Genomic DNA, 15,295 nt, shown 5'->3' on the forward strand with positions numbered 1-15,295 from the left:
GAGGCAGGAGAGAAGGGGGGAGGGAGTGTACAAAGGATAAGTTTGTGATAGGGTGGAAGGCAGGAGCAATGAAAGGACAAAATGTGCTGGTCATGGGGCCAGTTAGGAAGCAAAAAGTACGTTCAACGGAGGTGTCAGTGACAGCAGCGAAACAGAGGAGGGGCTGGAAACATCTGGCAGAGAGGGAGACTCAGAACTTAGAATCCCTACAGTGCAGAAGGGTGCCATTCAGCCCATCGAGCCTGCGTTGGCTCTCTGACAAAGCATCTCACCCTGCCCCACCCCCTGCCCTATCCCCGTAGCTCCGTGCATTTGCCTGACTAACCCCCCTAACCTATACATCTTGGAACACTGAGGGAGAACTTAGTGTGGTCAATCCACCCTAACCCGCACATCTTTGGAATGTGGGAGGAAACCGGAGCACCCGGAGGAAACCCACGCAGATACGGGGAGAACGTGCAAACTCCACACAGACAGTGACCCAAGCCTGGACTTGAACCCCGGGGAAAATCTCGCTGGCATGAATGGTGGTAAAATTCCAGCCGATGTCTTTTTCCTATCCATATATTTAAAGGAATTTTGAATAGTTACAATTTCCCAACCTGCGCCTCTCGTAAACATAAGGGTTTTTTTGTCAGGAAGGACACCACAATTAAATATCTGGGCAACACTCGAGGCTGAAAATAAATCATCTCTTGGCGGGTGAAGGAACACAGGGTTGTGAGCAACTGTAGAGGTTAATTCAGTGAGGCATCACTCATAACAACAAGTTGCATTTATGTAGCACCTTTAACATGGTAAAATGTCCCAAGGTGCTTCACAGGGGCAATTATCAAACAACATTTGACGCTGGGCCACATGAGGAGGTATTAAGATGGATGATTAGTAGCTCGATCAATGGGGCAGGTTTTCAGGAGTGTCTAACAGGACGAGAGAGAAGTAGAGAGGTTCAGGGAGGGAATTCCAGAGCTTAGAATCCAGGCAACTAAAGGCACGGTCGCCAATGATGGAGCGATGGAAAAGGAGGGTGTTAACAAAGCCAGGATTGAAGGAGTGGAGACATCTCAGAGGATTGTAAAGCTGGCAAAGAAAGTAGAAGATTGTGAAATAAAATGACCCTCTTTAATGTTTGTATTTTTAAATGTACCACACTTCAATTAGTAAAAAATATTGATGGCATCCTCGGATATTCTTAAAAATGACACTGTTTAATTCTCTACAGGGAAATTAATCTTCTCTTTTCTTCTGCTGCGTCCATCAATGGAAGCTTCCTGGAAACGAGGCAAGTGGAAGACATTGGATCAGACAAGGTGGGATGGATAGGTTGGAGAGAGGGGAAGAGGGAGGGTGGTTGGAGAGTGGGAGGTGGTGTGAGGGAGAGTGAGGCCAACCAGTTACGTCTTGTGGCTTCACATTTGCAAAGAGGAGCCAGGGTCAATGATAGGCCGACAACATTGATGTTGTCCCTCCAAACTGTCCTCAACTGAAACCTGGATATTGCATTTCAGTTCTGGGCACTGCACCTCAAGTAGGATGTGTTGACCTTGGAGGAAGACAGTGCAGATTCAACAGCAATATCCCAGGCTGAAAGGACATGTTGCATAGACTAGGTTGATATTCAGTTGAATATAGAAGATTATGAGTAATTTCGCTGAGGTATTCAAGATAATTCAGAGAGTTGACAGGGTAGATAGAGAGAAACTGTTTCTTCTGGTGGAGCGACCAGAAACTTTCCTGCCTGATCTGTCAATATTCACTCCCTCCACCAGTGACACACGGCCACAGCGGGGCGCCCCACCCACAAGACGCACTGCAGCAACTCGGTAATCATCTTCCAACTGCATTTTCCAAACTGCAACTTCTACCATCCAGAGGACAAGGGCAGCAGATGCTGAGGAACACCCGGAGTTTCCCCTCACAAGTCACTCACTGTCCTGACTTGGAAATATATCGCCATTCCTTCACTGTCGCTGGGTCAAATTCCTGGCAGTGCCTCCCTAACAGCACTGTGGGTGTACCGCATGAACTGCAGGAAGGCTGACTCACCTGGTGAATGAACAGTGCTCTGAAAGCTCGTGATACCAAATAAACCTGTTGGACATTAACCTGAGTTCTCACTGACTGTGTGGAGTTTGCATATTCTCCCCGTGTCTGTGTGGGTTTCCTCTGGGTGCTCCGGTTTCCTTTCACACTCCAAAGATATGCAGCTTAGGTTGATTGGCCATGATAAATTACCCCTTAGTGTCAGGGGGATTAGGATTGTAAATCTGTGGGGTTACAGGGATGGGACCTGGGTGGGATTGTTGTTGGTGCAGGCTCGATGGGCCAAATGGCCTCCTTCTGCACTGTAGGGATTCTGTGTCACGCCATCCTGGATTGGAGCTATACTGTTGCTCTTTCACTGCCACAGAGCCAAAACCCTAGAACAAGAGAACTTGCGTAAATTCTAATTTAATAAAACCTATGTATGGTTTGTTGTGTGACGATAACTCTTGTTTTGCTTCTGGTTTTGAAACAGCAATGATCACCATTTCAAAACAAGCACAACTTCCTCAGGAATTGACATGTCAGCACTGACCGCGTGGTTTGAGAAACTGGGCAAAAATCCCAGACTTCTACAACAGGTAATCTCCGACATTACACCACAGAGATTCTGTGCTTGGAAAGGAGCCAATCTGTGGGCCTATGGGGAAAGAGCTCTGTGAATGGAACTAATTAACTCTTTCAAGAGCTAGCATAAGCAAGATGGACTGAATGGTCTCCTGTGTTGTTTCATTCTATAAATCAAACAGTGAAGTAAATTTTATCAAAGCCGTCAAGGCCCTAAGTTCTGGAATCCCATCCAAAAATCTTTCCCTGTTTCTTTCCTCCTTTAAGATACTCCTTAAAACCTTCCTCTTTGACCCAATTTTTAGACACCTGTCCCAATAGCTCCTTCTATAGTTTGGTATCAAATTTCATCTAACGTTGCTCCTGTGGAAGTGACTTGGGACATCTTACTACATCAAAGGTGCTATATAAATTCAAGTGTGTGGCATGGTGGCACAGTGGTTAGTGCTGCTTCCTCACAGCACCAGGGTCTCCGGTTCAAATCCAGCCTTGGGTGACTGTCTGTGTGGAGTTTGCACATTCTCCCCATGTCTGCGTGGGTTTCCTCCGGGTGCTCCAGTTTCCTCCGCCACTCTAAAGATGTGCAGGTTTGGTGGATTGGCTATGTTAAATTGTCCCTTTGTGTCCTGAGATGTGTAAGTTTGGGGGATTGAGGGGTTACTGGGATAGGGCCTGGGTCATAGAGTCATTGATGTTTACAGCATGGAAACAGACCCTTCAGCCCAAATTGTCCATGCTGCCCTTTGTTTTTAAAACCCATAAGCTAGTCCCAATTGCCTGTGTTTGCCCCATATCCCTCAATACCCATCTTACCCATGTAACTGTCTAAATGCTTTTTAAAAGACAAAATTGTACCTGCCTCTACCACTACCTCTCGCAGCTTGTTCCAGACACTCACCACCCTCTGTGTGAAAGAATTGCCCCTCTGAACCTTTCTGTATCTCTTTTGGAGAGTTGATGTAGACTCAATGGACTGAATGGTCTCCTTCTGCACTGTAGGAATTCTAAGTTGCTTTTGTTAATATCAATTCCTCATACTTCTATGTTTGTTTCCAAATAGGCAACAACTGCGGTAGAGAATAAATTGATCCCTTCATTAACTCCATCTCCTGTTGCTGTGGAAGCTCTTCGAGTCTATTTGGTTCTCCCAGAGCTGATAGATATCCAGCCTGAGAAAAGCAAGGCTGTGGGGCTGACCAGTCTGCTGAGCTCAGCTATTGCATCACTGGAGGGAAATCAACTGGAGACCCTTGGTAAGAGTGATAGAAATGATCTTTCTTTAAGTTTAAGTTTATTTATTAGTGCCACAAGAAATCTTACGTAAACACTGCAATGAAAATCCCCGAGTCGCCACGCTCCGATCGGGTACACTGAGGGGGAATTTAGCATGTCCAGTGCATCTAACCACCAGACTGTGGGAGAAAACCAGAGCACCCGGAGGAAACCCACGCAGACACAAGGAGAACGTACAGACTCTGCACAGGTAGGGATCCAAGCCGGGAATTGAACCCAGTTCCCTGGCACAGTGAGGCAGCAGTGCTAACCACTGTGGCTATCATGCCGCCTTGTTCGTCAAGTTGCATTATTTGAAGTTTGCAGAATCACAGCTCCTGTGAAGCTCTTACTGCAGGACAGGTGAGCAGGCAGGCTCTGAGTCTATCTCAGCCGAAATGGGATTCGAACCCAATGCTATTGGTGTTGTTGTGAATCACATGCTAGCTGTCTAGCCTGAAAATAACAAGAATCTCCGAATCAACGAGTATAACTCTAATACAAAAGAAAAATAGGGATTTTTAAAAATTCCTCTATGGGATTGTAAGATCCAGCAATTGTCCATCTATCATTGTCCTTGGGAATAGGTAAGTGTCTGTCATGTTTTTGATTTGATTTTTTCATTTGATTTATTATTGTCAGATGTATTACTATACAGTAAATAGTCTTGTTTTTTCCGCACTGTATAGACAAAACATACCGTTCATAGAAAAAGAAAGGCGAGAATGTAGAATGTAGTGTTACTGGCATAGCAAGGGTGTAGAAAAAGATCAACTTAATGCGAGGTAGGTCCATTCAAAAGTCTGACAGCAGCAGGGAAGAAGCTGGTCTTGAGTTGGTTGGTACGTGGCCTCAGACTTTTGTATCTTTTTCCCAATGGAAGAAGGTGGAAGAGAGAATGTCCAGGGTGCGTGGGGTCCTTAATTATGCCGGCTGCTTTTCCTGAGGCAGCAGGAAGTGTAGACAGAGTCAATGGATGGGAGGCTGGTTTGTGTGATGGATTGGGCTACATTCACAACCCTTTGTAATTCCTTGCGGTCTTGGGCAGAGCAGGAGCCCATACCAAGCTGTGATACAACCAGAAAGAATGCTTTCTATGGGGCATCTGTAAAAGTTGGTGAGAGTCGTGGCTGACATGCCAAATTTTCTTAGTCTTCTGAGAAAGTAGAGGCATTGGTGGGGCTTTCTTAACTATAGTGTCAGCATGGGGGGGGGAACCAGGACAGGTTATTGGTGATCTGGACACCTAAAAACATGAAGCCTTCGACCATTTCTACGGTTGCTGTGGATTTGGAGTTATGTGTCAGCCAGACTGGGTAAGGACGGCAGATTTCCTTCCCTGAAGGATCCCTGGATTTTCTCAGCAATCTCACTGTCAGTCTGACTGAGACTAGCTTTGTATTCCAGATTCTCAGCTGTCAGAAATCTGAAAAAAAAGCAGCAAATGCTGGAAAACACTCAGCAGGTTGAGCTGCATTTGTCAAGAAAGATACAGAGGTAATGGGGGGGTGGGGGGGGGGGAGGTGGGGAGCATTTTCTGCGCCTGTTTTTGGCAGGTAAGATCAGAGTCAGGAGTGAAAAATCCCATGGGAGGCCCGAAATGTGATTTATTCTGCGGGATTTCTCTTGGCGATCGTTCCTGCCTCCTGTCGCTGATGTAACGGGAATCTAGACATCGAAGTCAGGGTGCCCATTAGAATAAATGTGAATGTCATAATCAGGCCAGATAGTCACCCCCTGCCCATTAGATTGTCCAATGTGAGGACACGTCCACCTGAATGGCTACAAGTCTCCCATAATGTGCAACCTGGTGAGGAGAACCTGCCAGGTGAGTTCAGGTGAGTGCATGGCTCAGGAGAGGAAGGGTCACGCTGGGGTACTGGCCCCCAGCACTGCCCTGGCATTGCCCCCTGGCATTCGAGGGCAGACAGTGCCAGGGGGATGTTCTGTGGGAGTTGTTGCGTGAGTGGGGGTGGATTCCATGGGAGGGGCTTGTTGTATTCCTTGTGGAAGGAGAATTCCATGACAGGGTTTTACATGGGGGTGGGAGAGGGCACTCAGGGGGTTGAGTTTAGAGGCGAGTTCTGATTTTTGTATCAGAACAATATGTTTCTTCTTCCAATTCCGAAGCAAGGCCTTTAGTCTGAAACAGCGCAGGTCGTGAATATTTCCAACATTTACTGTTTATTTCACATTTCCAGTGGCTGCTGAGTTTTGCTTTTGTCTGGTTGACACATTCTGATTGGAAACTTAACCAAACACATGAAAGTTACAATTTATCCCACATTTCTCTGCATTTGAATGACACCTAACCATCCTACAACCATCAACTTTTTCCATCCTCTCCTCAATCAGGAGTCTTCAGCGTCTTCCAGTAACATTCCCCTGAATTTCAAATTGCTCGGAAGCTTTACACGGACATTGTTTCCAACACCTGGTCAATAATCCCAGTGTCCCGGCACTCTCGTCACCTCGATGAGCGCAGTATTCAAGCAGAGAAAAATAAAATCAAAATCCTTCGTTAAAAAAAAGCAAATTACTTTTCCAGTGCTTTGTTTCGTTCTTAAGATACTGAAAAATCAAAATGAACCTTGTCTGATTTCATTATTTTGCTTCTTCCTATTTTTCTTGTCGAAGCGTACAAGATGATCAGAGGGTTGGATAGGGTGGACAGTGAGAGCCTTTTTCCTCGGATGGTGATGGCTAACATGAAGGGACATAGCTTAAAATTGAGGGGTGGTAGTTATAGGACGGATGTCAGAGGTAGGTTCTTTACTCAGAGGGTAGTAAGGGCGTGGAATGCCCTGCCTGCAGCAGTTGTGGACTTGCCGACTTTAAGGGCGTTCAAATGGTCAGTGGATAGGCATATGGATAACATTGGAATAGTTTAGGTTAGAGGGTCAGTAGATTGGTTCCACTGGTCGGCACAACATCGAGGGCTGAAGGGCCTGTACTGTGCTGTAATGTTCTATGTTCTTTTCATTAATCAGAATCTTGGTGGAGTCGCCTCAATTACTTTTTCTTGGAGAAGCTTGTGACCATGTATAGAAGTGCATCTTATCAACTTCTGCGACAGACTTCCAGCAAGCAAAAGGAATTTCCTGATAAACTGTGCAACTGTCTGAGTATTTTACAGAGGCTTTACAAGGTGAGGTCGCCGGTGGTAAGTCTTCTGACCTCCTCCCTACCTGTCTCACATATTATTCCTTCCTTCCCCTGTGGGATCATCTCTGATTGGGCCCATCTTATTACCCATCGCCAATTGCCCTTCAGAAGGTGGGTGCTGAGTTGTCGATACTGCCGCACTCCGCGTGGATAATAGATTTTTGTCACGACCAAGTAATCTTGCTGGACCGTTCCAGAGGCAACGTTACTGTTGATCTGGAGCCCCACTCTCTGTCTACGCTGGGCAATGATGAAAGGATTTTCTTCCTTAAGAGATATTAGTGAACCAGACAAATTTTGCAACAAACCAGTGCTTACGTGGTCGCTGTTCCACATGCGAGCTTCACAGGCCATGTTTATTTAACTAAACAGATCTAAATTTTCCAAGCCCTGAAATGGAATTTAAACACATGTTTCTGATTATCAGCCCAGGTCTCGACTAGCCAACTTTCTCAGAAGGCTGAGGAAATTTGGCATATCAGCCATGACTCTCACCGACTTTTACAGGTGCACCGTAGAAAGCATTCTTTCTAGTTGTATCACAGCTTGGTATGGGCTCCTGCTCTGCCCAAGACCACAAAGGGTCTGCAGTAGTGGGTGGGACATGGATCATGCAAAGGTTCATTAACCTTGGATGAGATTTTCCGGTTTTGGGGTGAGAGTGGCTGAAAAATCTCACCCCTTGGAGGTAGAGAGATTCTTCCCGCTCAGAAAGGATAGCAGAACTAGAGGGCACAGCCTCAAGATAAGGGGGGGGAGCAGTTTAGAACGGAGTTGAGGAGGAACTTCTTCACTCAAAGGGTGGTGAATCTCTGGAATTCTCTGCCCGTTGAAGCGGCGGAGGCTGCCTTGCCCCAGGAAGATTTAACCAGCACCATCCCAACGCAACTCCCTGTGCGTCTAATTCTCGTCCACCCTATCGTCCAGCACTGCAATGTTAAGAGAGGAAGGAGTTGCATTCACATTTTTACTTTCACAAACTCAGGGCCTCCTAAAGCATTCCAACACCTTTGAGTGCTGTTTGAAAGGTACTGTCAGAATGAAGAAATTGCGGCAGTCGACTTGCACACAGCAAGATCCCACAAAAAAATAGGGATTGTTTAGAAACATAGAAACTAGAAACAGGATGAGGCCATTCGCCCCTTCGAGCCTGCTCCACCATTCATTATGATCATGGCTGATTATCGAATTCAGTATCCTGATTTTCCCTTCCCCCCTATATCCCTCAATCCCTTTAGCCCCAAGAGCGAAATCTCATTTCTTCTTGAAAGCAAATAATGTTTTGACCTCCACTACTTTCTGTGGGAGTGAATTCCACACATTCCCCACCCTCTGGGTGAAGAAATTTCCCCTCACCTCAGTCCTAAAAGGTTTATCCCTTATCCTCAAACTATGACCCCTAGTTCTGGATTCCCCCACCATCGGGAACATTCTTTCTGAATCTACCCTGTCTAACCCTGTTAGAATTTTATAAGTTTCTGTCAGATCCCCTCTCACTCTTCTAAACTCCAGTGAATATAATCCTAACCAACTTAGTCTGTCCTCCTATAACAGACCTGCCATCCCAGGAATCAGCCTGGTAAACCTTAGCTGCGCTCCCTCTATAGCAAGGACATCCTTCCTTAGATAAGGAGACCAAAACTACACACAATACTCCAGGTGTGACCTCACCAATTCCCTGTACAATTGTAGCAAAACATCCCTATTCCTATACTCAAATCCTCTCGCTATGAAGGCCAACATACTACTTAACTTCTTTACGGCCTGCTGTACCTGTGTGCTTAATTTCAGCAAATGTAAACAGCTTGCGATATTGTGGAAAAATTATATTTTTGATCCATTCTGTCCGCAGGTGGCTTCCTCTTCAAGTTTTCAAATCCCAGAGAACAGTTTCTACATAGCTGCAGCAGAGGTCTTTGGTGGTAACTTTGTCTCCTGCGTGAGTACAGTAAATTAATGAACAATATTTTGTCAGACACCATCACAGCTCATCTTTCACCTCCCGTCATCATCCAAATAATTCCCATCGTCTCCCAAAAACCCATCAATGTCAGACTGGAAAACAGACTGGGCAGCCACACCTCTTGGGGATAAAGAGTTCCAAAAATGCACAGCCTTCTGTGTAAAGAAGTTTCTCCTCATCTCAGTCCAACATGGCTGAGCCCATCTTCCTGAAACTGCCTCACTGTGTTGTAAAATCCCTTCGCCGGGGCAAAGCATCTTCTCAGCGTCTTGTCAGGAACCTGAAGAATTTGATCACCTGTCATTCTTCTAAACTCTGGGAAATATTTCGGTGCCCGCAGGTCCTTTAATGGCACACTGTTTGACCTGTTTTGGAGAGACTTTAGAACATGTCCCAACAACACACACCCTCCACCCCCTCTCCCTGGCCAATGCCAGGACGAAGCTCCTGAAATCCTTAGAAATCTGCAGGAGATGTCTCTTTGGCTAGACTCCGTTCTCCCAACGTTGCCCATGGTATCTTACAAAGTCAAGCAACCTTTTCTCTCAGTTGCCCATGGTGAACCTATGTGTCTGTGACACCCAATGGTTTGTAGGGAAGCCTGTCCAACCCCCATTCATTGTAGTCCATCATACACCCTACTGCTAAGCTTTGGGACTCTGCACAACCAAACCTCTTTATGTACATCTGGCTGAGAGCCCAGGCATCCATTCCTCTTGTTGAAACAACTGCACCCAGGGAAAACATTGCTTGTTCAACAGTCCTAGGGTCCAACTGATTTATACTTTTATTGCCCTGAAGAAGGGCAATGCCTGTCTAACAATCTATTTCAAATCTTGAAGGGTCATGAAACACTTAGTAATGTTAAATCCACCCAGACGAGACCGTAACAAGAGATGTAACTCATTCAGTCAGTACTTTAACCTACGATCAAGACCAGACAATACAAATAGTTCTGGACAATCCATGATAATTTCCTGCACAGCTGATTTTAGAGATCAACTGCTAAATGTGTACAGTTCTCTGCGAAGTGTTAAGATGAATGATTTGGCACTAGATTAAATGTAATTAATGCTCAGAATCTGTTAAAAGGATAAAGAAAAACTTACCTCAAAAATGGGCAGCAATTCATGTGGCATATATCCTTTCTATGCCTTATCCTCTTCCTTTTGTGTTCAAGAATAGGTTACAGATGTAATTTTAAAGATAATTAATCCAGGATTAATGGATGTTCATGAATCTGAATTGTTAACATCATGTTTTTGCAGAAAGCCCTTATACAATTAATTCCCTACTCCTGCATCTTCAATATGGAAACCAAACTTATGATTTTCAAGAGGTTGTCTCACCTGCAAATTCGAGTGAGTATCATCGCCATTGTTCTGGTTGAGGGAATATTAATAGACATTTTAGTGAGGTTGGTTTGTAAAACATGTTTTTTGATGTTGCCTGATTTCTTCCAGGAAGGAGAAATTGTTGATGAATTCATGATTTTTGGCAATGATGGAATCATCGATCATCCTGTGCAACAAGCTCATTTTGCTTCTCTGGAATTTGTTCCTGTTACTGAAACTGCTGATGGGAACATTAATGGCTCCAATGATGACACTGATATCTCCACTGGAATCACTGATGCTTCAATTGGGAATATTTGTGCATCTAATTGCAATGTTGATACGTCTGCTGGAGTCACTCATACTGGGAGCATTGATATCTCTACTGGCAACATTAATACCCCCATTGAAATCACAGATACTCCCACTGGGGACACAGATACTCCCACTGGGAACACAGACACTCCCACTGGGAACACAATTACCCCCACTGGGGACACAGACACTCCCACTGGGAACACAGATACTCTTACTGGGAACACAGATACTCTTACTGGGAACACAGATACTCCCACTGGGAACACAGACACTCCCACTGGGAACACAATTACTCCCACTGGGGACACAGACACTCCCACTGGGAACACAGATACTCTTACTGGGAACACAGATACTCACACTGGGAACACAGACACTTCCATTGGGAACACAGATACTCACACTGGGAACACAGACACTTCCATTGGGAACACAGATACTCACACTGGGAACACAGACACTTCCACTGGGAACGCAGATACCCTTACTGGGAACACAGGTACTCCCAGTGAGAACACAGACATTCTCACCGGGAACACAGGAATTCGCAGTGAGAACACAGACACTCTCACCGGGAACACAGACACTCCCACTGGGAACACAGACACTCCCACTGGGAATACAATTACCCCCGTTGGGGACACACACACTCCCACTGGGAACACAGACACTCCCACTGGGAATACAATTACCCCCATTGGGGACACAGATACCCTCGCTGGGAACACAGATACCCTCGCTGGGAACACAGATACCCTCACTGGGAACACTGATAATCCAACTGGGAACACAGCTACTCCCACTGGGAACACAGGTACTCCCACTGGGAGCACTGACAATCCCACTGGGAACTCAGATGCCCTCACAAGGAACATTTATTTCTCTGCTGGGATAACTGACGCTTCTACTGGAAGCACGGATGCCTTTACTGAGAACACCAATCCTGGGAACATTGGTATTGCTGCTCGGAATGGTGATATCTGCAATGAGAACACTGATGACCTCACTGGGATCAACAGGACCTCTACGGGGAACCTTGTTGCCCCTGAAGGAAAGAATGATGCCTCTACCAGGGACAATGTCAACCTTGATGAGATTTCCACTGAAAGTTTAGTTTGTCATTCTGGTGATGCTGACGATGAAAATTGTTCCACTTCAGATGAAGATTATTGTAATTTTTATGAAGATTATTACGATTCTGATGAATATTATTACAATTGTGATGAAGACTATTACGATCCTCTTGACGATTATTTTGATTGTAATGGAGATTACAATTTTGACAATGTTCGAGAGATTTTAGATTTGATACAATCTATTAATACTTCAGCTTTCTTCCAGCCCAAATGCCACCTAGTTGTTGACAGAACAGAGATCGTTCAGAACACATTGACACAATTAAGAGGGTGTAATGATAAACAACTTCGTGGTTCATTTAAGGTAGGATTACATGTTAAAAAAAGGCATTCTCGTGGCGGTTTGTGGGATCTCTCTGCGCTGACTTTTTGTTTCTCTGTTCCTCTACAAAGTAACAGGGACAACAATTCAAAAGTTGTTTGCAGAACTTTCCTGAGACAGTGATAAAACATAAATAACAATTTAATTTCTTTCTCTCTCTATATGCTGGTTAGGGTGCATTGGCCGTGCTAAATTCTCTCTCACTGTACCCGAACAGGTGCCAGAATGTGGCGACTGGGGGATTTTCACGGTAACTTCATTGCAGTGTTAATGTAAACCTACTTATGACACTAATAAATAAACTTTACTTTTACTTTATTTGTTGAATGTGAAAAATAAGAGCTGGTAGTAATAAGGTGACCTGGCAAACACAGTAAACCACGGTGGGACTGGAAAACAAGCCATCCTCCACCACCTGAAAACACACTGTTGGGGATGGGGGAGGTGTGAAATCCCACCTTTGTTGTCCTCTCCACTCTACACAGTTTTAATCACTCGTACCCTCCACCTTACTATCAACTTTTTCCCTTTGTTCACTATCCCACCCTCTCCCCCACACCTCATGGCCACCACACACACACACACACACACACACACACACACAGTCACTCTCACACACACACATGCACGAACACACATACACACACTCACGCACAGTCAGTCTCACACACTCACATATACACACACACACACACACACACACACACACACACACACACACACACACACACACACACACACACACACACACACACACACACACACACACACACACACACACACACTCTTTCTGATTCTGTATCTGTTAATTCTGGCCAGAATTCTCTGGCTGTTCACGCCATTCTCCGGCCCTGCTGCAGTGAAGGGAGATCCAGCTGGGCGCCGAATTCTCCATCCTCTCTGGCAGCGACAGTGGGGTGTGAATGGCCGGAGAATTCCGGCCTCTGCTTCTTTCCCCATGGATGCTGTATCGCCCACAGAACATGTCTAACATTTTCTGTTTGTGATATTTAGAATTTTGTTTATTTGAAATGTTGGTCTTTGTCAGCTCCATGCCATATCTATCACGTTAACAGCCTGTCTTAAATACCCTCCTCAATGTGACATTCCAGCGAGATGTGACTATTTCACAATCATTCACTGCTGAACCCTTATTCACACCTTTGTTACCTCCAGACTTGAATATTACATTTCAATCCTGACCTGTCCTTCATCCTCCCACCTCCATAACCCTGAACTCAACCAAGTCTCTGTTCCCATTATCTAACACACCAGACCACGTTCACCGTGTGCTCACAAACAGTGTGGGTTCTGGCCTGGCATTGCCTCAATTCTAAAATCCTCATCCTTTTCTTCAAATCACTCAAAAAGCCTAAAGAGAAAAAATAGGAAGGTGCAAGGGTGAAGAAAGTAAGATTGCAGTTTCTTACTTCTGGTCTGTTTATTACAATTATTCCAGGTCTGTTTTAAGAATGAATTAGCTTTTGATTGCGGTGGAGTGTCGCAGGAATTCTTCTCCGTCATTGCCGAGAAACTGTGCACGCAACCGAAGACCTTGAAGACCTACAAGGAATCCAGGCTCGTTTGGTTTCCAGAATGGGTGTGTGAATCTTAAAGTTATATTTCCAAGTCAAGATGGTGTGTATAGCGCTCTGGCACTGCAGTACTCACTTGGCACTGCAGTGTAGCTTTAGTCTGCATTTTGTATTCATATTTCCAGGACTTGAGTACACAGCATTCTGGGGCAGAATGAATCATAGGGTTGGATTTTGGGGTCGTCCATTCTGCCGGGTGTTAGATGCTGGCAGTTCTGTGGTGAGTAACTCACCTCCTGACTCCCCAAAGCCTGTCCACCATCTGCAAGGCACAAGTCAGGAGTGTGATGGAATACTCCCCACTTGCCTGGATGAGTGCAGCTCCAACAACACTCAAGAAACGCAAAACCATCCAGGACAAAGCAGCCCATTTGATTTGAATCCCATCTTCAACATTCACTCCCTCCACCACCGATACACAGTGGCAGCCGTGTGTACCATCAGCAAGCTGTATTGCAGCAACTCACCAAGGCTCCTTTGACAGCACCTTCCAAACCAGAGTCCTCTATCTAGAAGGGCAGCCACCACCTGGAGGTTCCCCGCCAAGTCACTCACTATCCTGACTTGGAAATTCATCACCGTTCCTTCATTGTCACTGGGTCAAAACCCTGAAACTCCCTCCCTAACAGCACTGTACCCACACCACAGGGACTGCCGCGGTTCAACAAGGCAGCTCACCACCACCTTCTCAAGGTCAGCTGGAGGTGGGAGCTAAATGCTGGGCCTAAGCAGTAAAGCTCACATCCTGTGAAAGCGTTAAAAAAACACAAAGGTGGAACTCACTCCAGAGAAAAACAGTAGCAGCGAGCTGAATTAGTCATTTAAAACCAGAGATTTTTACATGGGGCCCAGGTGAGTGGATGGAACTAAGTTACAGATCAGATATCGAACCAGATGCTCACCTTATCCTGATAGTGCAGAAGGAGGCCATTTGGCCCATCGAGCCTGCACCGACAACAATCCCACCCAGGCCCTATCCCCATTACGCCACATATTCACCCCGCTAATCCCCCTAACACGAAGGGGCAATTTAGCATGGCCAATCCACCCAACCCGCACATCTTTGGACTGTGGGAGGAAACCGGAGCACCCGGAGGAAACCCACGCAAACACAGGGAGAACATACAGACTCCACACAGACAGTGACCAGAGGCTAGAATTGAACCTGGGTCCCTGGCGCTGTGAGGCAGCAGTGCTAACCCCCTGAGTTATTCTTGGTTAATTCAGGAATACCAAATTACATTCAGACTTTGAACAGAAGTAGTTACAGTGTCAGTTTTACTTCTACACAGAACCCAGAAATCGATGATATATTTCGCCTGATGGGGATGATCTGCTGGCTTGCTCTATTCCATGGCTATGTCGCTGACTTTCACTTCCCCTTGGCCCTTTACAAGAAGCTGCTGAATGTTAAACCAACGCTGGAAGACTTGAAGGATCTCTCACCAACATTAGGACGGTGAGTCAGGTCAAATGTTTCATTAACTTCTGTAAAAGGCGTACAGCCTTTAATCCTTAACAGACCCTGTAGTTTGTAGTCACATGGGTTTCCACCAATTTGGTTGCTTGGATTCATTGGC

General features: G+C 45.6%; 1 protein-coding gene across 1 annotated transcript in view; it reads left to right on the forward strand.

Annotated features, from left to right (window-relative positions):
- The window catches only part of LOC145342897 (uncharacterized), a 36,222-nt gene that overhangs the window by 5,604 nt on the left and 15,323 nt on the right, over positions 1–15,295 (forward strand). Inside the window, exons 5-13 of the mRNA XM_080188516.1 lie at positions 1,223–1,282; positions 2,519–2,624; positions 3,671–3,863; positions 6,873–7,030; positions 8,900–8,986; positions 10,279–10,371; positions 10,474–12,102; positions 13,580–13,720; positions 15,008–15,174. Coding sequence (XP_080044642.1) covers positions 1,223–1,282; positions 2,519–2,624; positions 3,671–3,863; positions 6,873–7,030; positions 8,900–8,986; positions 10,279–10,371; positions 10,474–12,102; positions 13,580–13,720; positions 15,008–15,174 — 2,634 coding nt within the window. The remainder of the gene's footprint in view (positions 1–1,222; positions 1,283–2,518; positions 2,625–3,670; positions 3,864–6,872; positions 7,031–8,899; positions 8,987–10,278; positions 10,372–10,473; positions 12,103–13,579; positions 13,721–15,007; positions 15,175–15,295) is intronic.

Source organism: Carcharhinus amblyrhynchos, chromosome 1 (assembly GCF_965287045.1).
Source record: "Carcharhinus amblyrhynchos chromosome 1, sCarAmb.v2.hapA, whole genome shotgun sequence".
Taxonomy (NCBI): Eukaryota; Metazoa; Chordata; class Chondrichthyes; order Carcharhiniformes; family Carcharhinidae; genus Carcharhinus; species Carcharhinus amblyrhynchos.